The 26106-nt window shown below is 57.8% G+C and overlaps 1 protein-coding gene across 1 annotated transcript in view; it reads right to left on the bottom strand.

Annotated features, from left to right (window-relative positions):
- KCNQ4 (potassium voltage-gated channel subfamily Q member 4) overlaps positions 1-26106 on the bottom strand; it is a gene marked incomplete at its 5' end in the record, with an annotated part of 70317 nt that continues 44211 nt past the window's right edge. Inside the window, 7 exons of the mRNA XM_025212853.1 lie at positions 1-3050; positions 3705-3840; positions 4842-4973; positions 7895-7997; positions 9008-9225; positions 21590-21745; positions 25409-25497. Coding sequence (XP_025068638.1) covers positions 2832-3050; positions 3705-3840; positions 4842-4973; positions 7895-7997; positions 9008-9225; positions 21590-21745; positions 25409-25497 — 1053 coding nt within the window. The remainder of the gene's footprint in view (positions 3051-3704; positions 3841-4841; positions 4974-7894; positions 7998-9007; positions 9226-21589; positions 21746-25408; positions 25498-26106) is intronic.

The raw sequence follows: 26106 nt of genomic DNA, 5'->3' as shown, positions 1-26106 counted from the left end.
GGGGTGGGGGTTGCTTTAACAGCTACACATAAATGCACATTCAGGATGCTCCCCCAGGATGCTCCCCACACCGGGTCCCGGAGACAGGAAGGAGAGCCTCGCTATGGGGTCTGGGGGATGCCCATGGAGGCTACTACCTGATGCCCCCAGCTGTGCCAAAGGGGTGGGCAGGGCAGGGCTGGGTATGGCGCACATACGAGCTGCCTGGGAAAACTCTTCACTGCTTGGAGAAGGGAGCTCACGGACACCCGGGACAGACCCCTCACAGGCACAGGCTGCCTGTCATGGCAGGTACGTGCCCCCCACATACACACAGATGTGTCCACCTGGTGCGGTGCAGGTGGGACCAGCAGGATTTGGGTTCAGAGGGGCTCAGGATCCCGCTCTGATGCAGCCAGCTCCCGTGCATACTGGGATCGCATCCCACCTCCGAGGGCACAAGCCTGGGAGCCAGGACACCTGGCTTCTCAGCTCTGCTCCAGACCTGTCCCTTCCCCACGCCGGGCCTCAGATTCCCCGTTCACCTGCCTCGCTGCCTTTCTGGGGCTGGAAGAGGCCCAGCTATAATTCAAATAGCAAAGGGAGGAGCTGCTATTCTCATGTCGGGATAAAGTGGAAGAACATATAGGTAGGGCTGTGTGCACGTGTACGTGTGCGTACATAGCTGCTCTCTGAGCGACCATGTCTGTGACCTTGAGGGGGAAAGCCCCCATGGGAACAGCTCTATGTGCCTCTCTGGCTGCTGATAAAACCTGACACCCCAGCATTTTCCCCATCAAATGTACCACGCTGAGCCCTGGGGGGCTGCTAGCTATGGCTGTGAGCATGGGGACCCTTCCTCCACCTGAAAAACAAGTCAAGGGCCCTGGTCACTCCACTTTAAAAAACTTCAGGCATCTAATCATGGCAGGACAATGATGCCACGTGATTAAACGACTAATCAGACACCGATGGGGAGTAGAGCAGTCAATGAAAAATCGTGCAGCCATCAGCTAAAAGGCATGCTGCAAATATCCATGAGTCTGGAGGATGCACCAGGGCATCAGGGGGCCTTTGGGAGCAATTTCCTCCCCAGATACTGTGGCAACGGGTCTCTAGCAGGGAAGGATGGATGGGCGGGCGGAGGCAGCAGGGGTGAAGCACTGGGGCTGGGCCACTGAAAAGTGAAGCCATGTGTCCAGCTGTGGGAGGAGCAATCCAGTTTGGGGAACAACCTCTGGGGGAGCGAGGTACGGAGGTACTGGGCACGCTACACTACCAGTGCCCGACATGCCACTTCGAGGCGTCTGGAAGCAGAGGGGGAGCTGGGAGCCCCACGGCGGTGGGGAAGAGAAGGTCTAAAGCTATGCTACAGTGTTAGTACTCCTTCTCCTGCCTGCACATACACACATACACACACACACGCACACCCTCCTCCAGCAACGGACCTCCAGCCAGCTGCATTTCCACGCGCATCACATGCAGCGAGGCCGGTACTTGGCCCGACGCGCGGATCTGCCCCCCAGGCAATGGGAGTCTTTCCACCAGGAGCAGAATCCCATCGTCCTGCGAAACCCAGCTGCTGACAGGCGTGGGCTCACCCACTCACACCATGCACCCACACACAGATAGATGCGTATTGCCAAGGCCGACGGGCTAGTCATCCCTACCCCCGCCGGGATATAAGGTTGCATATTCAAACGTTGTTGCATATATGGTTACCCTCAGAGCGTGCATTGCTGTGCAGAAGGCTCCACTGTGCTTATAGTTACAGTCACGGCTGCAGGAGATGGTGCCCCTGCCAGCTAAGAGATAGGAAAGGTGGGGACAAACTCACCGGGCCTCCTCAGGGAGAACCCGGTCGTGCCCCAGCTACTTCCTAGACATAGAAAGAAAAGAAAAGAAAAAAAAAAAACACATTCAATTGAGTTGCAATGCCCCTTGTTTAGCACTGGAAAGGAAAGGGTTACCTAGCCTTGCATAGCTGTTGATGAGATCCAAGCTCCAGCTCCAGGGATGACCCCCAGAGCCGGAGGGGTGCTGAGGACATCAGCGAAGAGGTCGGAGCCGCCCACCTCGCTGCTGAGAAGCTCCCGGCCAAACTTTACCCTGTTTCAAAGCTGGCTCCGAGGTTGGCTCCAGGCAGAAGCCTCCAGCCAAAGCCACCGCTTGGAAGAAAAAGACCGGTGGCGAGGTCCCACGGCTCATCGCCAGCGGTACCTCCTGGCCGCGGGGGTGGCCACGGTCTCCAGACTCCGATGGCCGCCCGAGAGGCTGCGGGAGATACCGCGAGGGGCCTGGGCTGGTTCTGGGTGGCTTGGGACCCCTCCCCAATCTTCAAGGCCTGGGTTAAAATGCACCAGTCTGGGAGCAGGCTGGGGTGGATTTCCCTCGGAAGAGAAGGCTGCCCAGGAAGACCGAAGTCTGGAGTCTGTTGCTTAAAACAAAGAGCATCTCAGCTCCCCGCGCAAGTCACTGGAGTGCCTCTTGCTAGGGGTGGTTTTGAGGGAGCAGGGGTAACCCTCGGCGAAGCCACAAGCATCGTCCTCTCTGCTGCATCCCCGTCGTGGCTGCCGCGTGGCCACGTGGCTCTCCTCAGCTGAATACTAGTGGCTTAATAATTCCCGCGTGTCCAGGAAGGAAGACTTGTTCAAGTAAAATCAAGGTGCGTTGAGAACCCGTTCGACGAGGCTGGAGGCCCCAAGCCCGCCCTGCGAGTCCGGAGCCTGGCGGGGCCCGGGGTCAGCTTTCTCGCCTGCCCGCGCAGCGCCCATCTGTCTGCAGAAAGGGGGCTGCCCCTCGCCCCGGCTCTGCCCCGTCTGGGGCTGTCCCGTCCGTGCGAGGAAGCCCGCTCAGTCCATGTTGGTGCTGGCCGACCTGGAGATGTTTAGGGTCTGGGCGGACATGGAGATGTCCTCGTGGTCCACGGGGCTGTGGTAGTCGGAGGTGATGTCGGGGTCGAGGGCAGGGATCGGCATGGCGGTCAGGCTGAAGGAGTTAGTGGAGCCTTTCCGTAGGCACTGGGTGTAGACACCCAGGAGCAGGTCCAGCTTGTGCTCTATGGACTGCACCTGGTGGGGAACAGGGAGAGAGGAAGAGGATTTCAGCCTCAGCTTGGGGCTGCAGGGGACGGGGTCCCCAGATTCAAGGGGGCAGCGGGGCCGTACAGAAGCTCTGGATGGCTGGGTTCGAGCCCTGCTGAAGTCCCACATGAAAGCACCCCTGGAGGACTCCTTGAAGGCATAGCTGCCATGAGGGGACTGGGCTAAGCAGGCCGGGAGCCCCCTGCCCGCCCTGGGCTCCTAGGAGAGCAGGCACAAAGGAGCCGGACCCAGGAGGCAGGAACCAGGTCCACATCATGGGGAGCCTGACGGAGAGATGGGACATTAGGGCACATCCACCATGGGACAGCTGGGACATACAGCATCAGGAGCCCGATTCAGTCCCCACCTCTTCTCTATTCAACCTCGCTGCCCCTGAAGCAGGAAGAGAACCCGGGCGTCCTAGCTCCTACCCTGCTCTTGCTGGAGAAAAGTACTGTGGTTGTAACGGGACTGTGGACCACGTTCTTCCACCCACCACTGGATGGACAGACAGACACCTCGCTGCAGCGGACACCTCCCTCCAAAGGGGTGCAGCAGGAGTCAGGCATGTGCACGGGGCTGTGCCATGCTCTTGGAAGCCACGCTAGGTGCTGCGCATGCCACCCTGGCCCCCGGCTGTACCTGCTTCTCCACCTTGACCACACGCCCCATCATACTGAGCTCGTCCACCGCATCTGCCTCCAGCGCAGGCTTCTCCATCTTCTCCCGGAGCTTCTTGTCGATCGGCATGGCTCCCCTCCCTATGATCTGATCCACGCTGTCCGTGGGAAGCCAGCACATGGGGGCAGGGGGTTACTTCACTTTCAAAGGCTTGGGAATATGCTGGACAGGGCCAGAACCAGCCAGCCCTCCAGCTTCACATCTGGTCTTGAATAGGGACCAGAGCCGAGCAAGATGCACAGCCCCCCACCATGCACACGGCTGTATGATGCATGGACGCAAGATCCTTCCCATCCCCTGAAGGCACAACTCTGCCCGGGGCTGCAGCATCATGAACTCTGAGATGTTGCAGGGTAAGTCTATGCAGTGGCGTGAAGGGGAGACTGTAGCTGAGGCCGGAGCAGTGCAGATGGCATGCAGCATAGCCCAGGTTGCCCTGCTTGCCCGCAGCCCAGGACATGTGCTGCCACTGGTAGCCCAGCTGGGAACCCAGGCGGCCACGTCTCCACTGCTGCGGGATCCCTGCTAGCGAAGTGGAAGCCGGCCAGGTGGTGCCCCAATCGCTATGCCACACAGACAGACTTCATGTGGCCATTGTGGAAAGGGCCCAAGGGAAGGGGGCATCGGGCTCAGAGCATTAGCAGCTAATTGTCATTGTCCTTGGCCTCCTGGCCCCTGTCACTGGGGATATGGCAGGGGAGAGGGCTGTTCCAACCTAAGGCTGCCAGTGTAAAAGGCCACAAGTCTCTCAGTCTTGGGACTTTGTCCTGCTACCCAGCAGCCTGGTGCTGGTCCTAGATGTAGGCATCAACAGGGAAGCCCCTAGCAAACTCCAGAGAGTCTCTGGGCATGGAGAGGTGAAACGACTACCCCACTTCCCAAAGGAGCGCAGGGAATGGTACAGCTTCCCGACGGCTGAGTTTTGCACCATTTCCCCACTCATTCTCCCACCCCCCTGGAGCAGGTCATATGAGAGCCAAGTCCTGCATGGGAAGAGGCTGTGGGAAGGCAGCCAGGACCCCTGGGATGGGAACAGTTCTCCCCGCGGGATCGTTGTGTGCAGCAGGGGCCCCGTAGGGCCACGCGGGATGCTCTCACCGTGACTGGAGGCTCTTGATGCGGCCCAGCATGTCCAGGTGCCCAGCTGAGTATTGCTCAATGACATCCTTGACATCATAGGGCCTTAAGGTCTCCTTGAACTTCCTCTTTGCCACCAGGAACCTCAGGATCCTGGGGGGGAACACAGGAGGCGTGAGCCATGGGTAGCACCGAGGACCCCATGACTTGCCGCTTGCCTTGTGAGAGCACCCCTCTGGCTCAGGGGTTTGCCCCGGGAGACCATGGTTAACAGAAAGGTCTTCATCCCAGCCATCCTGCCTTGAGGGGTGGATCTCTGATGGGGAGGAGGGTCTCTTCTCAGGTACCATGCCTTTTGGAGTGGCTGGGGAGTGACAGAGGACATGGCCCGGTGCAGACCCAGTCCCCAGGCTTGCTACCAAGGACAAAGTAAGGACCAGGAGCCAGGCGCAGTGATGGAGGATGGGTTCCCGGGGGCTGCCACACACAACCTCCTTTTCAAGACATCCTTAAATCTGTGATTGCTGGCAGCTGGGAGGGTCTGGCAGGGAATGTGTCCTGCTTCGAACACCATCTCTAAACCCTCTTCTGGGGACAGGGCACTGGGCTGGGTGCCCCCGGGGCTATTCCTGCCACCCCCTCCCTGTGGGTGCAAGGCTGCGTCCTGCTCGGTACGCACTGCCCAACTGTGCATGCGACTCCCAGGAGAGAAGCTGGCAGCCTGCCCTCCTGGCTGTTTGTCTCAGGGAAGCGGTGCTGACTTTACAACCTGGAGCCTGAGTCCTGGGAGCCCAGGGCAGCTGCAGGTCCTAGGTGATTGGGGAGCAGAGAGGGTCTAGAGCAGTGATTTCCAAACGGGGTTCCTCAAGATCTGTTTGAGGATGCCATGCAATGTTAGCACTGCTACGTGTGCAAAGATAAACCCAGAGATTTCAAATGGGAATTCCCAGTGTTAACCCCCGCTGCCCTGCCCTGCCATGCTCTTTCCGAGTTCTCTGCAACAGAAGCGCTGCTCTGCTATTTTTCTGTTGTCAAAACTAGAGTGAAAACTAAGAGCTGGCATTTTCCGATGGGGTGTCTTGAGTCTGCCGAGTTGTGACTTAAGGGGTGACCCCCAGTGTGAAAAGGTTGAAAAGCACTGCTCTAGACGCCTTACTAGCTAGCTGTATCCAAGCTCCACAGTGGGAAGAACCTGTCTGCTGTATTTTTCCATCAGTGCAACTTGCCCTTGGAATCAGCCTCAATCAGCGAGGAGGAGGAGGGAAGGGCCCAGCCCCTGGCTCCACCCCTGCCAGCGGCTGCTCCTTAGTCACCTGCTCCTTGTCAAGCAATTAGCCACAATGCTGCTTACATAGCAGAGGCAGAGAGGCTGGCAGGGAAGGTTTGTTAGCGAGGGCTGTCCTGGGCAGTGATGGATAACTTCATAACTCCCCGTCAGCAGAGCCGGAGCAGCGGGGCTGGCGTACAAGGCACTGGGGACTTGGAGCCGTGCTCTCCTCCAGCTTGCACTAAGCGGCCCCAGTTAATGAGCCTCATTCGGTAGGCACAGGCCACAGATTGGGGTCTGAGGCTGCAGGGTGAGCTCACTACATCTAGGGAGCTGGGGCACAGCTATGCCAGGGTGTGATGCATCTCTGCTGGGGGGTCTCGCCCAGCCGGCTGTCCCATTTAAGTACAGGCAAGCCCTCACTCCAGACAAGGTCTCTGCCTACGTCCAGCATGCAGGCACCAGTGCTGTTTGCTGGGTGGGCAAGTGCCCAACCTGTGCACACCACAGGAGAACAAGAAGTCTAGGTCGGGGTAGCTGCACTTCGAAAAAACAGTGGTTTGCATCTACAAAGGACCCAGGAGCTCTGAAATCCTAGCCCCCTGCTACTCTCTAACCACAAAAACCTCCTTTTCCTCCTACCAATGGATATAAAACCAAGTCCTGAGTGCCTCGCACCCCCCGCATCCTGACCATGAGGGTCCTGCTGCCCTCCCAGAGCTCAAATGAGAAGCCAGGAGTCCTGGCATCAGCTCTCATGAGATATCCCGGCTCCTACTGCACTCCACTTCCCCATCTGAGTGCAACCAGTAGAAGCAAGGTGGCTTTTCAACCTACCTCCCCACCCCTATCCCAGCTCTTCTGCTACCTCGGCACTGACACCCTTAGGGATGCCACCCCATGGGTGGGGGAGGAAAGATGGTGGGCACAAGTGGTGGACCTGCTTGGGGCAGAGGGGTCTCTTCTCAGGTGCCACGGCTCTTGGGATGGCTGGGGAGAGGCAGGCAGAGCACGGCTTGGGGTGGGTGCAGCAGCCAAGGCTTCTTTTGGGATGCACTCTTGGGTTTGAGGACCGAAACAATTCATCCAGGAAAAAAAGTGGCAATGAAAGTGGCATCTCTGCCCGACCTCTGCTCCCTGCGGCTGCCTCCTTGGGGGTGTGAACTGGAGACAGCCAGGATCCTTCCCCGTGCTGTCACCGGGATGCTTCGCAGACCTATTTGTGTCAGGAGCTTCACCACGAAACAAAGCCTGTCCGCTGGTAAATTAATGAGGCAGCGAGGGAGCGAGAGCCGGCAGGGGCTGGCTGTCAGCGGCACGGAGAAGGCAGCACCGAGGGGCTGGGGCAAGCGCCCCAGGCAGAAGTCTCCCATCTAGACAAGCCCCTCTCCCTTGGTCCCCTCTCACTGCTGGTCTCCAAGCTCATCACAGGCTCAGGAGAATTGGCAAGGGCACAAGCAAAGAGTCCCCCACACAGAGCACAAGCCCCAGTTTAGCTTTGCAAGAGGCCTGGGCTGGGGTGAATATGGCCTTCATTTGGAGAGGGGAAGTTTGCTGTTTCTGAGACCTGTGCTCTGATGAGCAGGAAACGGGGTCATTTCCCTGATTGGGACTTCCTCTCATCTGGGGGCTTTGACTCTGAGTATTTAGTGCAGTGACGTCCCTGTTCCCCACGCCTCTCGCCTTCACGGTGCTCCCCGGGCTGGCCTGAGATGCCCAAGTACTGAGGTCTCTCTGCTCTGGGCTAGTAGCCCGGGGTGGGTGGGTGACGAGGTGTGCAGGAGGACAGATGGACAGACGCACGCACCTGACGGCCCTGATGAGCGTCTTCACCGCCGGCATGATGTCCTCGAAGGTCAGGTCGCTCTGGTGGCCCTTCTCCTCGCTGCCGTCCTCCACCGGGCAGTCAGCTGATGGCAGAGCACAGGATGGCAGTGAGGACACCCCGCTCTCTTGCATTCAGATCTACAGCTTCACGCAGCCTCCTCGCTGGGGCTCACCTGACCGCAGCCTCTGCCCTCTGTGCCAGCCTGGGTCCCAGCTCCCTTGCTGGCTTATCCGGAGAAAGACTGGTCCTGTCCGGGTCACCGGTGACCTCAGAGCCCTTTCATGACATCGCCCGTGCCCACACCCTTCCCTGGACAGATAATTTCCAGAGGGGGAAACTGAGGCAGACTTTCCCAGATCACACAGTGAGCTATGGTGGAGACCTCCAGCCTGCCTGTGGCCTAACTGCACAACTGCCCCATAGGGTCCTTGTCACACGCAGGGTGTGTGTGTGGGGTGGGGGGAGTGCATTTTGGGGGGAACCATTCAGATTGGAAGGAGACTCAAATGCACAACAGAAGGAAGGAAGGGGCAAAATGTAAAACAGACCTTTAAACCCCTGGGCCCAGCTGCTGGGCAGAGACCCCGGGGCCTTGTGGTTATGGCCAATACATGTGGGAACTGGGGAAATCCAACCTAAATACTGGCACAACCGCAGGGACCGTAAGGTGCCGTCACCCGCCAGCACTCCTGGGTACCTCCTGCTGACACAGCGATGGGCTTCCCACCAGCTCTGCCAGGCCTCTCAATCCCACCCCACCCCCCTCTGGGCACCTGGGGGCAACTTGCACACCCGCGTGCCCTCAAGCCTGCTGTTCCCACCCCCACGGCTCTGGGGATGCACCCTCTACTAGTCAAGACCCCCCCCAACACCCTCACCATCAGCTGCTCCTCTCCTGCATCCTCTGCCACATCCTCTGCCCCTCCTGCCCTGGGCATCTCCCAAGCCAAGACCCCCGCTCCAGGATGGGATGGAGCCAGCTCCCCACTCCGGAGACCGCTTGCATTCAGGACTCCTGGGTTTCATGGCCCTCGCTCCTCCCTGCCCATAGCTGGCAATGGGATGCGGCCGGCACCGCTGGAGAGCACCTACCCTCCACCGGCGGCCGCGGCTTGAGCCGCAGCGAGGCCCGGAAGCGGGTGCGGTCGTTGAAGCTCCAGCTCTTCTGCACCTTGGTGGGGCTGGGCACCTCGTTGACGTTCTCGGTGCTGGGGGAGCGCCGCATGGGGGGCATCAGGTGCTGCCTCCCCCGGCCGCTCTGCCGCTGGGCGTTGTTGAGGCGGATGCGGTCTTTGAGGCCCATTTTGGTGCTGCGAGGGGCGGTGGGAGGAAGCACAGCATGCGTTAGTGGCGGACGGGGCTCTCTTGGGGGAGGGCGGAGGCAGGCAGCAGGGTGAGCCCAGGAGGGCAGGAGGGGGATGCCTTCTTCCCCAACTGGGCCCAACCCCGAGAACCTGGCTCCAGCCCGCGAAGCCCCATGGGAAGACCTCAAGCTTTGCCCAAGTTCAAGGGGGGCATGGACAGAGCATGAACTGCAAAAAAGACCCTGAGCTTTGGGGACGGGGTGTCAGGTCCCAATGCCAGCTTCGCAGTGCTGGCGAGGGCTGGACCAGCTGGGCCAAGGGCTTGGCAAGGCTGCATGGGTGTAGGGGAGACTGCAGCGCTGCTGATGGATGCTCCCACTTCACTTTAAACCCTGTGGGACTTCAATGGGGTTCAACCCAGGGCTCCCTTTAGCCGGGAGGGCGTATGGAGCGGGAGCCTTGCTCCCCAGGTGTCACGGGACCCCGACTGGCCAGCAGGGAAAGTCCCTACGTCATTATTTTTGTTTTAAAAAAAGACAACACTTTTTCTGACAGACAGAAACAAAAGGAGAGGGGACAGAGACGGCTGCTGGCGGGCTGCCGGGAGGACACACACAGAGACCCTGCCTCAGACACACGCAGAAGCCACGACACCGGGGTGGGGAGGGGGACAGACACGAGCCCCTGGCTGGACCAGACACGAAGCCCCTCGGCTGCTGCCGGAGCTGCCCTGAGTTGCTCCTTGCATCAGGGACGGGAAGGAGAGGCCGACCGCGAGGCCGTCCGGGAAGACAGCAGGGCTGGGGCACCTCCGGGCTATCCGCAGCCAGCTCCGAACCCCCGGGGGCCCCGATCCTGCAAGGTACCGAAGCACGTTGCTAACGCCCTGGGACGATCCACCTGCTTCGGTGCCTGGCTGAACGGGGCTGCGCCTGCCCTCCTGCCGCAGCCTGCGATGCCGGGATGAGTCAGTCTGCATCATCCCAGCCCTCGCTCGGGACTCCCGGCGCAGGTCAGGCTCTCAGCAGAGGCCACGAGGTACAACCATGCCAGGGGCTGACCGCTAGGCCCTGCCCAGCCTGCAGCTGCGGAAACAGACCGTTCGGTAATTAATTAACGAGGCAGCTCAGGCCCTAATTTAATTCCATCGCTAGCTGCCAAGTCATCAAACCCTTCCAGGCTCCCCGCCGCCACCCGCCCGCTCCCTTATCTAAAACTCCACGGAAAGAAAGTATTAACGACAGGTTTTGTTTAGGTAGGACCTACACAAAAACACTCTTGCGTTCCCCTCCTTGCGGGCCGGTTAGCTCGCGCCCATGCGCCCCCAGGGGCCACTGGGAAATGAGGAAATAAAAGGGGACCCCAACTGGGTGGCTAGGAGATGAGATGGATTTAAAAAGAGGAGGCAAAAAATCTACAGGGGAAAAGATGCAAAAATTTCAGGGAGAAGATGCAGAGGGATCAGAGGCAAGCGCGGGCCCGACTCCCCTCGTGGATGCAGGTGAAAGTCAGGAGGATTGCTGCTGATGCCAGCAGTTTTGCAAATGCAAGGAGAGGAGAATCGGGACCGAGCCATTTCTGCCCCTGTAGCTCGCTGTAACGGCACCCAGCAAAGCTCCTGGCACCGCGTGCTGGTGGGCACCGCACGGTTCGTTTTGCACCCTGCCGGGGTCTGGAGCTCTAATTCTGCCTGGCTCCCAACCTGAGGGCTGGCAGCTGGGGGACAAGGAGCTTGGGGCGGCCTCCACCCAGGGGGACACGATTCCCAGTTGGCGCTGCCGGCCCCGATGCCAGCTCCAGCCTCACGCGCTGTGCAGTTACCTAGTCGTGGGCTGAAGACAAAGCAGTGACAGCAGGAGACAGACACAGAACGGAAAGGAGCAGTCAGACGAGGCCGCCGGAAACGCAGAGAGGAGGTGTTTGGATGGCTGAGGCTTTGGGGAGAGGCCCCAAAAGGGCCTCGGGGGGCTAAACAAGCAGCTGAAGCTTGCATCCCTCCCCACCCCGTACAAGCCCATGGGGAAAGCAGTGGTGTGGCGAAGCCTCCGCTAGGCTTCGGAAAGGCTGCGGGGAATCTGGAGCATCTGCCGAGCGGGAACCTCGAACCGCCTAGACCCCCAGGAGGGCGTCCCGGCTCCATCGAGGCCTCACGGGAGAGGGGCAGGCACCGTTCTAGAGGTTCAAACCCGGTCCCGAAACCACGGCGAACGCCGCCCTGGTCTAGAACGTCTCGTTCATCCCTTCCCGTCCTCATGCCGCAGGCAGACCCCATGCAAGCCAGCCAGCACAACCGCCACACGCCATGCAAGAAACCCCCAGAGCCCGGGCCCTACAGCCCATGCAGCAAGCTCGGCAGGAGAGGCAGGGCCTGGCGCCTTGGTCTCCAGGGCTGGTTCGGTCCCTCTCCCGGCCCTTTTGCCATGGAGAGAGCAAACATGACTTGTTTCCGCTTTCAGGCACTTTTGAATGAGAAGTAAGGGCGGGGAGTCAGCACGAGGCCAAAATCCAAGGTGCCCCACTCTTGTGGCCAGATGAGGGTTCAATATCTCGTGGAAATCCATGTACAAGTTTCCATTCATTTTGGGAGGGGGGTCTTTCATTTCACACTCTAGTTTTCAGGGCTTGCAGCTGCCTTTCAGCTGAGGATTTCAAAGCCCTACGGTCAGTGCCAGGTGGCCTAGCCCACTGAAGTGGGGCGAGCTACCTTGCATTTGCCGCGGGGTAAGAGCATACGCATGGGTGCTTGGGGCAAAGAAGCCCATGTACTGTATGTTCGCACCCCGTTTCACCTTTGGTAACCCGTCCATGTGCCCCATCCCTCAAAAGAACATTGGCCCCATCACGGACCCAGACATATCTGAAAGGTTGGACCCTCCAAGCCCTCTGCTCAAACACCCACGGACTTTGGAGAAGTCATCCACAGAATCATAGAAAATGGACTCTCCAATTTGTCCACATCCTTTCTGCAGCAAGGGGACCCAAAACTGGACGCAGGGCTCCAGATAAATTCATTCAGCCTCTATCCTCACCCTTGCATTTACCCCTGGCCTGACTGCACAAGGAACAAGGAGCCAATACCCCTATGGGGAAGGACTACTCTGCTCAGGTTCATTATGGACTAACACGGAGCCGTTGCTCCTCTAGATGCAGAGCTGGGAATTCAATAACTTTTGGCACAGCAGTGTCCTGATGCCAGGCCCAGGGTGGTCAAGTGAATGGGAGCAAGGACATGGCCTCTGAATAGTGCCAGACATTTCATGAACAAGTTGCCCCTCAGTAGGCACCGCCTGAGCATGCCGCTGCGGGTTTTTGTCCGTACAGGTAGGTAGCCACTCAGCCAGGAAAGAACAGGCCCACCCCTGGGGAAACTACTGGCCCAGGGTTTGGAAAGCCCTCCAGCAGCTCGGTCACGGCCCAGCTCTCATGCCGAGACAGCAGCTCACAGCCACCAAACATCAGGCCCTGGCCACCCTAAAAGCGCAGGATGTTTTACATGCACCGGTTAAATCAGCCTCGCAGCGACTCTGCCGGGGAGGCCACTCCATTATGCCTGGAGATGAAGTGCCGTCCCCAAAGCAGCATGGCAAAACGGTGGAAGAGAACCCAGTGCTCCCCACGCCTGACCCCAAAGCCATCTTTTTTCTCGCAGGACAAGCCAGGTCAGGGGGCTGGTCCATCCACAGAGCTCGGTCAACAGCTCTGACCCACCTGGGGAAGTCACTCCTGCCAAGGGCTGCCGGGCAGGGCTTCTGCTGCCTTACGGCAAGTCGCTCTCACTGCAGCCGGACAGCCTAGTCTGGCTGCGAAGGGGCCCTCTCTACTAAGGTCGAGCCTGATGCTAAGTCTATACCGTAACCGGAGGCCAGCCTGAGCTAGCTTCCTTATGCCAGGCCCAGGGCGGTCAAGTGAATGGGATCCTGATGCCACAGGCAGTGACAGCAGTGAAGGCATTGCACCCTGCACTCCAGCCTGCGCCGGACACCCAAACACAGCCCGATGGACTCAAGCAAGTTTGCACAGCTCGCGCTGCTCTGCACTGCCTGCACGAGCTGGATTCGGGCTTGCGGCAGAGCGGACAAACCCTTTGTATGCCACATCCTCTTCAAATACCACAACCACTAAAGTGGTTTTCCTAGGACAGGGGAAAACCACGAACGTGGCAGGGGGTAGTACCCTGACTGGTTAGCGTCTCACTTTCGCTTCCAGTGGGAAGATCCTGGCTACGCGCCGACTTCAGGGAAATGGGAGACTCCTCCCTAGCTTACTCCTGGCAGCCATATGGCGGAGGGCAAGCATCCGAACCCCAAGTCTCCATCTGCCAACATTTGGATTTGAAAACATCTGAAGCCCCAGGTGGGGATGAAGGATGTTTGCCGGTAGCAGGGCCACATGTGGTTCTTGAATGACTCACGGATTTGGAATTGGTTTGGCTGATTTGACTTGGGACATGAAAAATTTCCTTTAAAAAAGGCCCCCCAAAAACAAAACCCCATCCTCTCTGCTCCAGCTATGAACATAGCTGAGAGGACCACGAGTAGTGTGGGCTCAGGCAACAACCGCTTGCTCTGGCTACTGCCGGGCTCCCGCAGCCCTCAGCACCCTCCACCAGCAGGACTGGCCAGGAGACAGCATTTCCATCCCATGGGCAAGTCTGAGACCCCACCGGACAGCTCCACGGGAGGCAAATCTGCAACCCCAGACTTTTTGCACAAAACACGAGTCTTCCAAAATATGATCCTGACCATCTCCAACCAGCTGGCTGTGACCTCTCTCTTAGGAACGATGATAGGGAAGACGGGAAAAGTCAAAACAAAATATTGAGCTCATTTCCTGCGAAAATTTCAGCGGAATCAATACGCGTGCCGGGGAAACACTTCGATTGTGTCGAATCAGCACTTTCCAACAAAAAACTGTTTGGTCGGAAAATTTTCGGCCACCTGCACTCATTAGTGTCCATTTGCTGATGCACTTGCTTGTGCTTATGACAAGGGGGGGAATCAAGGCGCTGTCTGAAAGGGGAGGAGGCGGCGGGGGGGGCTTGGGGTTCTCCGTTCTGCCTTGCACCGTTCAACTCTTTGGATGACCAAGAGTTGATCCCAAAATGGCTAGCAGTCCCGCCTCTACAATCCCACCCCCCCGATGGTAGATTTCCAGTGCAGCATCGCAAGGGGTGGTAGGCAGAGATGGAGAAAACCACGGAGGGTCTGGAGTCGGCAAAGCTCCTTCCACTGGGCTTCCAACCCAAGGTGGTTTGAATCCTCATCCAGCAGCACCCCAAGGGCCAGCGTTGGGGGCAGATATGTGACACTTTGCATAGCACTTTCCAGCAGGCATCATCCCCGCCGCACCTGGGGTGGAGATGGGAAGTGCCATCTGAGCAAGGGAAAGTCTGAGACCCCACCAGGCAGTATCAGAGCAAGGTTCAGGATGCAGGCGCTCGTGCTCAGATCACCAGACCACAAGCCTCCTCCCTTTTATAAGCACTCCGGTTTTGCTCCATCTCTCCCCGTACCAGCCCCCCGGTCCCCAGCCCTGGCTGCACCGGCAATGCACCAAACCAGGCAGAGGAGAGCAGGCATATCTCCATGACCGCCGCTCTCATTGCAAGGCATCGCTGGGAGCAGGGAGGCCAACATGCAGGCCCCTGGCAATCGGCTGCATTCATGAGGGACGTCCACCCAGATGAAATCAAACCGACCCCCAAACAACTCGTGGGAAGCATATCCAAGCACTCAATACCTCGGTTTCCAGCTGGCGTGAATCCGAAAGAAATTCCTCTTACTACTAAAGATCTGGCTAGAGAGTCGAGAGTAAAAGATACAGGAAAAAAGAAGAGAGTTAGTGAGGGACAAAAGGCAAGGCAGGGGTAGGGGGTGGCCTCGGGGCCAAGCTCTGCTGAGGCCTGGAGGAAAGGCGCTGGGCATGGGCACTGCCACCCAGCAGCTGGGAAAAGGAAAGCAGTCTCGTCAGAAACAGCCCATAGCTGCAACCCACTGCAGGGGGGAGACCACGCGCGAAAGGCTGGACGGGTCACATCCAGCTCCACGTGAGCCCCGAAGGACAGAAAAGCATTACAAGAGTGAGCGAGGAATAAGAGGTGTCAGGATCCATGCAAAAGGACAGTCCGTGGAGAAGATGCCAGGAGATGGGACACGAGAACAGGTAGCAGCACCCATAAAGCTCGCTCGTGCTGCTCTTCACCCACCGCGGCTCGCTGGTGCCTGCGTGGGACTCGAGTCCTCCAGCACCCCGGCCACCCCCTTCCTTGATAGCACACCGCCCCCCCGGCACACCCCGCTGTCTCTACCCAACACCCGCTGGTGAACGGAGCCAGCTGCCAGAGTTAAACACTGTCCGAGGGAAGCGTGCCAAGTGGAGGGCTCAGCCCCAGACCCCGCGTGGCAGGCCACGGGGCGCTCACCCCGAGGAGAACGACCGCACTCCAGCCAAGCACGGCGCAGGCGTGAAGGGCAAGGGGCTGGAGCAACTCCCCACAGGGCCTTGCTTCAGCGGTGCCTCCCATCTTACCCTGGACAGGACATGGTCCTCGTTCCTTACACTAGGGCTGTCAAACCTTGGCAGGATCTGGACCATGGGGCTCCTTGCAGACCAGATGACCCCGCTCCAGTAGCAGGACAACAGCTTGTCAGCATGGCTCCAGACCCTGGGGGATGAATGCTGCCACCACTTACCTCCCCGCTCCCCTTTTCCTCTGCCCCTGATTTTAGTCACCAACACCAGGTGAAGACCCTGAGTTCAGTGACGGGCAGTAGCAGTGGCATTCAAGCCCTGGTTTCTGGAGCCACGTGGACAAGCCTGGGGGCTGCTTGTTGAACAGAGGCATCGCATGATGGAAAGGTCTTGCTGATATCGGGCCAGAGTCTACCCTGCCTGTTAGGTGCCTAAGAGGACTCGGGCACCACAGCACCCTATCCAAACCCCCGGGAATCCACGAACCTTTCTGCTTTGGAAATGCGCCAGCCACTTACTTCCAAGATGGACTCACAAGAGAGCGGCGAGAAGGTGACGGCCCCAACCCACTTTTTGTATAAAGAGTTTTTCCAGGACTTAAGTACTGCCCTGAAGCCCACTGACAGGACAGGCCTAGCAGTTGGTACACAGCATCCATCCACACTAGGATCCCCGGGCACAGCTCTTTGGTCCAGGTGGGAACTAGTTAGTCTGCACCAGCATTTCTATTCAGGCAGCAGCAAGGGAGCTGGTTGCCTTCGTGGCTCATGTACCCCACCCGATTCCTTCTAAACTCTTCACTCCGCAAGTGTTATTGGACCTCTCTCCTTTTTTTTTTTGTAATGGCCTTAATGTTGCACTAATTAAACTATTCTTTATTTTGCAACTTTGCCGTCTGTTCCCTCTCCTGGCAATGCAGCTCCTATTTCACAGCCCTGCAGACTAGCTAAATACATTCACTCAGGTGGAAATAACTTTCAGGGAAGCATTGGATGTGCTGTCAAGATGCTTGAGACAGCTAAATTGCATTTTGGGAATCTGAAAAGGAGATGCCCGTTCAATTCTAATGACTCCAAAACCAGTGAAACAACATTTTTTGTTGCTGTTTGTGGTGGTTTTGTATACGTAAGAAATGCTACAGCAAATGTAGAGTGCTTTTGTTGCAAACTTTAAAGGAATGAACAGAGGCATCGCATGATGGAAAGGTCTTGCTGATATCGGGCCAGAGTCTACCCTGCCTGTTAGGTGCCTAAGAGGACTCGGGCACCACAGCACCCTATCCAAACCCCCGGGAATCCACGAACCTTTCTGCTTTGGAAATGCGCCAGCCACTTACTTCCAAGATGGACTCACAAGAGAGCGGCGAGAAGGTGACGGCCCCAACCCACTTTTTGTATAAAGAGTTTTTCCAGGACTTAAGTACTGCCCTGAAGCCCACTGACAGGACAGGCCTAGCAGTTGGTACACAGCATCCATCCACACTAGGATCCCCGGGCACAGCTCTTTGGTCCAGGTGGGAACTAGTTAGTCTGCACCAGCATTTCTATTCAGGCAGCAGCAAGGGAGCTGGTTGCCTTCGTGGCTCATGTACCCCACCCGATTCCTTCTAAACTCTTCACTCCGCAAGTGTTATTGGACCTCTCTCCTTTTTTTTTTTTGTAATGGCCTTAATGTTGCACTAATTAAACTATTCTTTATTTTGCAACTTTGCCGTCTGTTCCCTCTCCTGGCAATGCAGCTCCTATTTCACAGCCCTGCAGACTAGCTAAATACATTCACTCAGGTGGAAATAACTTTCAGGGAAGCATTGGATGTGCTGTCAAGATGCTTGAGACAGCTAAATTGCATTTTGGGAATCTGAAAAGGAGATGCCCGTTCAATTCTAATGACTCCAAAACCAGTGAAACAACATTTTTTGTTGCTGTTTGTGGTGGTTTTGTATACGTAAGAAATGCTACAGCAAATGTAGAGTGCTTTTGCTGCAAACTTTAAAGGAATAATATAGCCCTAGGCTGCTAGCTTATTAGTACAGCTTCTTGTTAACTTGATAAAAGTAGGCATGTGTTATGTGCATCGCATCACCTGCACCCCACCCTTTTCAAGATCCTAGATCCACCCATGGTGGTTTGTGTAGGTCCTGTTTAAACAATCACCTTGCTCCCCATAGGAAGGAAGGAGTTGCGCTACCCAGCAGTGGAGCTCTCTGCGAAAACCAGGTGAGGAGATAGAAATGACCCAGCCAGCGCTGCATTTGGAAGCTGAGCCACTGGCCCTCCTCCCACGGGCCCCCGGCAGACATCAAGAGAGATCGAAATTCCCTGCCAGCAGCACGCGTGCTACTTTCCACCTGTCCCCCTGCCACAGGGGTCTTGGCTTTGTGTGCCTCGCCCGGGGCAGCACCTGGAGAGTGGCAAAACCTCCGGAGGGAACCTACCGTTACCACGGCTCTTTGGGAGAAAGAAATAAAGAGGCACCGCGGCGTCGAGAAAGGTTACCTGAGACGTAAACACCTGTGGGACTGCACGTCTTCATCTTTCCAGCTTCCGGGAATGAATGGAAATGCAAGACATGGTGGGGGAGAGATGGGGGGAGGTGGAGACGGGGAGCGAAGGAGGAGAGAGAAAAAGAAGATGAGAATGTCATGAGAGGTGATGTTAGTAAAAAGGGGACATCTGGACCAGGGGGAGGGATACACAGACTGGTCCATCAACATCTCACCTTAGGGCCAACCCCCTGGGGGCCACATGCTGGCTCATCAAGATCGTGGCACTGCTGGAGTCCAGTCCCCCTCGCCCCTAAGTGTGGCCCATGCCCCAGCTGTGTGCCCCCGAACCGGGGTTGTGCTGGGGGTGATGGACCACGCACGGTTGCAGGCTCATCTCGAGGCCAGCTGCAGGTGAAGCCGGCCTCTTATGTCCGTCTGACCCCAAAGCCCACAGCGCCAGGCCGGCAGGGGACCGGAGCACCACGCTGTCCTGGGAGGTCCCCATGCGCTAGCTCTTCAGCAGCAGATCAAGGCAGCTTCTCTGCAAGGCGGCTCTGGGTAAGGTGATGGACTGTGCTGGGTGGCTCGCCTCCTGTGTTTTCCCCAACGGAGCAGAGACACGGAGCAGATGAGCCCAAGTGCCCAGAGCATCTCCCAGGACCCCAGGCACGAGGTCTGCAGGGAGCTCCGAGTAAGTCCGGCCGGTTGATTCTGCAGGGTGCTTCATGTTCACCGTGAATCCCCAGGCGGGCACAGGGGACAAAGCACCACCCTGTGCTGGAGACAGTCCAGCAACCCCTGGGCAGAAGCAGGGAGCGCGTATAGTCCCAACACTCAGCTCTTCCCATCTCCGAGACTTCCACAGGGACCGTCACAACAGCCCCCTTTCACAAACAGGGAAACTGAGGCACAGATCAGCCTCCCACCACCCACCTCCCAAATCCCTCCCTGAAGCACTGCAAGGAAAACCCCGTTTCCTGTCCCGTTCCCACCTCAATTGCAGATGCCTCGGACCTACTGGTCACCAACCCTTTGTGCACCAGGGCTGGGGTACCTTCACTCCCCTAACAAGGTGACAAGCTGGGGCTGCGGGTTTCCCGGATGCTGCTGACAGATGGGGGAAAACCAGTGCTGGAAGTGGATGTACAAAACAGAGCTCAGCCCCAGCACACAGACAACCAGGATCCCAACTATCTCCTGTCCTGGCAGTCACAAAAGCAAGCCCAGGCTCATCACCTCATTCATATCTGTGGTGGGCTGCTTGCATGGCCAACACTCTCATGTCAGGAGCAGGCCCATTCAGCATCCCCAAGACATAAGTCCTGCCTCTGGGGAACACAGAGCTGGAGCTTTCCTGGCTGATTCACTCATATCCCTGCTGGGGATCACTGAAGAGAGCAGAGGCCCCAAACCCAGGCTGAACAGAGCCAGCACGGCGGAGGGCCCCTTGCACGGGACTCCAAGACATCTTCACGTGGAGCGGTGCGTGGGAACCGGAGCTGGCTTCTCTTCACATCACTCTGTCACTGCTGCCCCTTCGAGTTCCCAGGCTCCGCTGGCTTCCAGGAAATCCCCCTGGACCACCAAGGGATGCCCAGGGCAGCGACGGATGGGCACCGTGCCCCATGCCAGACCCCTTTACCTGGGGGGTGTTGTGCCCCACAGTCGGCCAGGATTTCACCAACAGCATGTTACACACATCCCAATCACATGCAAGGCGTTTCCGAGTAGGGTTTGGCTGAACCGGAGAACTGGCTCCCAGATGCTGGGGCTGGTCATCCCACTTGCTTCCATCCAGCTGCCTGGTTCCTGTATCGTCCACCCCCTTGAACCTCCAGGACCAAGGATGCTCTTGGGGGGGAAGCGTTTCCTCCAGAAGCTTGCACCCGAGAGCAGAGAGCAAGCAGCAGCCAGCAGCTGTTTCCTTCACCGTCATTGGTGGTCCATGCTCTTTCACGCCGACACGTCCCGTGCATCCCAGGGCCCTTGTCCACAAGCTCAGAGTGAGAAGGCAGGTGTGTGCACCTCCGTGGCAGCTCGCTCACACAGCAAGGGACTGCCCCGCTCTCTGGATCTCCCACCCCTGCACACCCCGCGCTGGTGATCAAATAGCTCACATCCCCCTGGCCCTGCTGGCACAGGCACCTGCCTCCAACTACAGGCTGCCTCAATGTGAGCAATAGAAAAATGCCCTGTGATACAACTGCCCCGTTTATATTCCCCTGGGAATGGCCGGAGTCAGGGGGAGAAAACTAGTAGGGGAAATGAGGACTGGTTGGGGAGCAAAGCAAAAGGCAAATGATGGCAGCAGGATTACCCTGTGGGCGGCTGGGAAGGGATCTGGTAGCTACAGAACAGCAGCGGTGGGCGCGGGCATTAGTGCGTGCACAGCTCGGACCTGAGCCCAGGGCAGATGGAGAAGAAGAAGAGGAGAAAGAAAGGACAGGAGGTTTCAGCGCAGAGAAAGACAGGTCTGATTCACCCTTTCCTGTAATGCCAGGCAGAGAGGCGCTCGGTGACGTGAGGAAGGCAATGTCTCGGAGAATCGGGCCAAGCCAGCTTCTGGTTCACCTGTGGAGCTCACCGCTGCAGGGGGCAGCTCTCCGTCCAATTCGAAACAGGATTCAGCATTTCTACGAACAGCACCAGCAGGTAGGAATAAAAAACAAGCCGGTTTCCTCCTGCCTCAGAGCTCTGCCTTCCCCAGGGGCAGCTGGGGAAGGGATTTACCTGGGAGATGGCGTAGCACAAAGTGAAACGTGCTGCAGAACGAGCTGGGCCGTAAGGGCATTCATTTTTCCTGGTGCCGGCACCAGGAGGAGGCAGGGAAACAGGCTGGAAGGCTCATCAGCCTGGTCATTTATACTGCAGGGATTGCAAAGCCCGTTTCAGCTGCGCACTTGGCTTGCCAGCGAACAATGTTCCCAGTGACATTGCCACACCGAGGCCGGGTAGGTTTGAACAGTCCAAGGGACCCGGGCTGGGAGTCGAAGAGGAACAGGGGTTGTTGGAGAGGATAAGAATCTGGATGGAGACCCCTTGGAGATGTGGGGTACAGCCCGGCTGGCACGAGGAGATGCGGACACAGCCGTGTGCGTGTGTGTAATACTGCAGTCCGATCTGCGCTGTGACAACCCACTCGAACCAGATCCAGGGCCTGAACCAGGGACACTGGCATCAAGCCTGCCCTATGTAAGCTAAAATGACCAGCTCCATCACCTTGGAGGTGACAGCTGAGGCATCCACCTCCAAACACGGTCCAGCCAAGGGAGGCACAACACATCCACCTGGCACCAGACACGGACACAAGCCCTTAGCAGCCAGGAGGAGCCCCTGCACACACACAGACAGGGCCAACAACAAGAGGAGACAGACAACGGGCACAACACGGAGCAGCCATGGGCTACGCCCTACCTTTCCCCCACACAAAGAAGGGGGGCGATGGTTTTCTGGCCAGGGGTGAAGCAGTGATAAGGCAGTGGGGCTCCGTCGGGCAATTTTTTCACCTCTGAGGTCCTAATTCCTCCGTTGCGGGCTCGGTGCAAATGCTCAAACATAAGAACCAGCTCTCTGGGGTGGAGGAGGGGGTCAAATAAAAACACGGAGACATTAAACCTCTCAAGGAATAAAGAGAAACCAAAAGGATGTGTAAGAACAAAGCCCGGACCGCGAGGGGCTCTCTTAGGGGGAAACTGTAAATCAAAACCATCTTGCTGGGAAGACAGTGTCTCAGTCTCAGGTAGGACCAACCAGGGCCAGATCCCGGCACCCGGGTGAGTTAGTGCTTCCTACAGTGCAGACCCTCCGCTGTCATCCATGCAGCGAATATTCAGCCTGGAGAACAAGATCGCCTTTAAAACGTGGCAGGAAGGAAAACACCAGCTCCGAGAAAGGCACAACCCGCCCTGCTTATCTCAACGGGGCGTTCACTCTGAACCCTACCGATGACAATTGAGTGTCAACTTGATAAGTGCCACCTAGGGCATGACACTGCGACATCTCCTGATGGTGAGCAGATTTCATGCTAGTGTCACAAGTGGGTGCTGCCTGGTTTGTGGGCAGAGTGGGAAAGACCTAAAGTTTTTTTTTAGCTGATTTGATTCCCATTTTACTCCTTTCCTCTCCACCCTGCTGTAAGACCAGCGTAGGTGATGCTGCTTCTAGCATTCCCCAGCATGGCTGGAACCGGGAGCTGGCACCGAGGGCTGGAGCAGAGCCTCTTTCAGCCCACTGTGGCTCCACCATGTTCAGATCCAAAGTCTATGGAAGTCAAGAGAGAGACTCCCATTGCTCTGGGTGAGATGACAATCACCACGTCACTGGGGCCTTTTAAGAATGGAAATCACGTTAGCATTTTATACCTGTGCACTACTGATCCGGGGTCTCTGTTGCTCCAGCACCAGTGTATCAGGGCCTCGTGGGCTGGCAGGAATGTATCCCCACAGCTCCCTAGCACCGGTTGGTGCTATTACCCCCTAGGGGGAGAGTGAGGGGGGGAAACTGAGGCACGGTGAGACTCAGTGACATGCCCAGGGTCACACATGGAGTCTGTGGCAGGGGCTCAAACTCTCTGGTCATGGGCTGGAGCCTGAAGCCCTGGACCACCCTCCCCCTTCAGAGGCCGCACAAGGCAGACCTGCAACGGCGTTAGCTGAGGAGGTTCAGAGCCAGACATAAATCCAGACTGGGCCCGATCTCATCTCCTCTCTAACATCACTGCACCAACTCAGTGCCCTTGGACTCAAGGCCGGCCTGCTGCTGACAGGGATGCTGCTAGGCCGTCTAACATAGGGCAGCTCTTAGCGGCTGGATATGGCAGTCCAATTTCTGTGCCGGGCAGCTGATCATCGCCTGGGCGCTGCGGTGAGCAGGGCTTGGAGGGGGGGGGTTGTTTTTCCGGGTGCTGAGGATGTCATCTTCAAAAGGGAAAATACAACAACTGTCAGACCAAAGAAACAAAAGAACCTAGCACAGGACACAACCACGGGAGAAACCAGAGGCCAAACCCGAGCCGGATGCTCGTCAAAGCCTGCGGTCAGCACGGGAAGGAGGCTTGTTCAAGGATCCACGCAGCAGACAGCAGCAGGATGCTCAGCCCTGGACAAGAGCCAGCTGTAATGCCCAGCCCTGCCCCAGGGCCCTTGCAGATTAAGATGGGCAAGTCCAAGGTAGTCCAGAAACAAGGACTCTGTGGGCCGTGTCCCTCCAACCCATGAGAGTTGGAGGCCTGGGGGCTTCCCCTTCCAATGGCATCCTGCTCTAGGGCCCGAGTTTTACCAGGGATGGCAGCCCGTACAGGTACCGGAGGGAGCATCCTCTCTTCTATGCACACACTATCCTCTCCTCCTGCCCTCGCTAACCTCTGCAAAATCGACTGGCCCGAACAACCCTAATTCCTGTTCATACCCACAGCTGCCGCCAGCCCGCGGCTCTCCAGTGGGATCCAACCCCCACGGGGGCTCCAGTACGCGAGAAACCTTGGAGATGGGGTGAGAGAGACAGAGTGAGCAGAGATGGGATGGATGGCAAGGTTGGTGGCCTCCGCGGGGAACGGGCGCTGTAGGAGATGGAAGATGATGGAGGAGGAAGTGAAGGATTTTAACAGCTGCTCCATCCCGGGGAGCAAACTCAGCAGAACGCAAAGGACAAAAGGGAGAGCCATGCGGACTTGGCTTAATAGCTCCCAGGGGTGGGCTATAGAGAGAGACCAGCCTGACCCCCCACTCCGAAACCAGTGGAAGGAGAAGGGGCTACTAGGGTGAGCATCACCACTATGTGGCAACCCAGGTACCCACATTTTCCCTGCTTCTCCCCAAAAGCCTGCAGGAGGGGCGGGGGGTGCAGATCAAAGGAGCTAGCAGGCCTGGAAATGTTCGTGGCAACCTGAGGCTGATCTCAGCTGGTTGTAGGTGCATTCAGCTCAGGTCCGACTGGTTCATCCCGGAGCAACTTCCCTGGCTTCAGTGGGACAACTGCTGCCAGTCTGAGGCTGGCAATGCTACATGCCTCTGCTGGGCAAATCTTGCCTTTTTAAACCTGTTGGGCTTTGGATGCAAATGCCTGGTGGACCAAGCTCTGAAAGGCTTCTCAGAGGAGTGGCTCAGTCCCAGAGCCAAGGCTTGCATGAAGGGACCCCATGTTGGGTAACCTCTAGAGGCTGCTTCCCCAAAGACTGCCCACAGTGCATGGTATCCTGCCCAAAACCTGAGCCTAAAACTGCTCAGAGCCATGGGGAGCTCAACCCCAGGATGCCAGGGGAAAGGCCACTGGCCTGGTGCACCGTGGGCACACAGAGTATTGAGCAAGCTGCATCCAGGATTAGCTGGGGATAAAATTCAACACGGGAACAGGCCTGGTGCCAGCCGCACTGCAGCTGGGATCACCATGCTCCTGTGCACAGGGGTCACCCCCACGTGTACAGGGATTTCTGGCGCACACTGTGGCACAGGTGTGTGCAAGCCCTCAGCAGCAGCTCATTGGTGCGCAGGGGTGACAGGCACCATCTCCCCACTCCGATTCCCAGCTGCAGCCATGGATACAGTACCTGACCCTGCAACCCCTTCGCCCCCAGCTCCAGGGGTGCAAGGAAAAGCTCCTGGCTCTGGAACTGATAAGCTGAAGGGGTTAACACAGAGCACAGCCCTTGTCTTGCCCCTCTAAGCCATGACCCCAGTACTAGAGCAGGGTCATTCTGCACCTGCCCCCGTTTTGATGACCCCAGAAGAGCAGAGAGCAGAAGCAATCCAGCCCTCGACGGGGCCAGCGGCAGCGCAAGAGACCTCCGCTGAGGCTCCCCAGGCAGGGAGCGGGACGTGGCTTTCAAAGCTGTACTCCACAGTACTCAAAAGGGAAGTCTCCATGGATCTAGAGAAAGGGCTACAGCTTCCCGGGGACAAGGCAGGCTGCTCCAGTCTTGGCATCTGATGGGACTGGCCGCGAGGAGGCTGGCTGAGCGAGCGGCACCGAGCATGGGTGCCCCATCCAGAGGCTGAAGCACTCCCAGCCCTGCCGGCTCGGGAAGCCAGAGGCCGTGTCATCCTGGAGGGCAGGGCTGAGCCACGGCAAGCTGATGCTCCAGGGACCATGAGCCCCACACGCACCGCAGGTCTCTGACCGGGAGCTGGTGGGCTGGATTTGTGGCTGGGGCCACCACTGGTGGATGCGGAGCCTCGAGTCCCCCTCCGCCACCCGCCTCCCACACCGCGTGGTCATTCCCCGTGGCGCCTTGCCTACCTGAAGGACGGGAGGACACTGTCGTAGTAACACCAAGTGGCGGTCAGGTAGGCCCTGCTTGCGTCGGTCGAGTACAGTCGCCAAGCAGCCTGTGCCGGAGAGAGTGAGGCTGTTAGCAAGCAGCATTGTGGGAGCCATTAAGGGAAGGGGACGCCGTGGCGAGAGCAGGAGCCTGGCACTTGGGCCTGAGTCCTTGCCACAGACTCCCTGTGCAACCTGGGGCAAGTCTCTTAACCGTCAGTGCCTCAACTCCCTCTCTCTGGCACTGGGAGAGCACCCTCCCCTACCTCCCAAGTGAACCAAGGGCAGATACTGTCATTTATGAGATGGTTGGATGGACCATCTCACAGGGCAATGGGCATGAGAATAGTTCCTCTGGGAGGAGAGACTGGCCTTGGAAAGATCTCCCAGCTCAGCTACTTGAAAGGAAGAGAGAAAAGTTTGCAAGTGCTGGTAGGGGGGTCAGATACTGCTGCTCTGTGGGGCAGATGGGTGCATCAGCACCGATGGGCTAGTTTGTTAATTAGGTGGCTCATGGGATTGCTAATAGATTTCCTCTTGGCACCCACACACACACCTCTAGCTGCGGGACCTCAAAGTTGGAGAGTAGGTGGCATGGTGGCACAAGGACTGGCTGTGGTGGCCCAGTTGGGGGCACAGGGGGACCGGTGTTGTGAGTGCGGAGGGGCGTGGGAAGA

The sequence above is a fragment of the Alligator sinensis genome, unplaced genomic scaffold (assembly GCF_000455745.1).
Source record: "Alligator sinensis unplaced genomic scaffold, ASM45574v1 scaffold994_1, whole genome shotgun sequence".
NCBI classification, from domain to species: domain Eukaryota; kingdom Metazoa; phylum Chordata; order Crocodylia; family Alligatoridae; genus Alligator; species Alligator sinensis.
The sequence above is the reverse complement of the archived record's forward strand: the minus strand, read 5'-3'. Positions and strand labels throughout refer to the sequence as shown.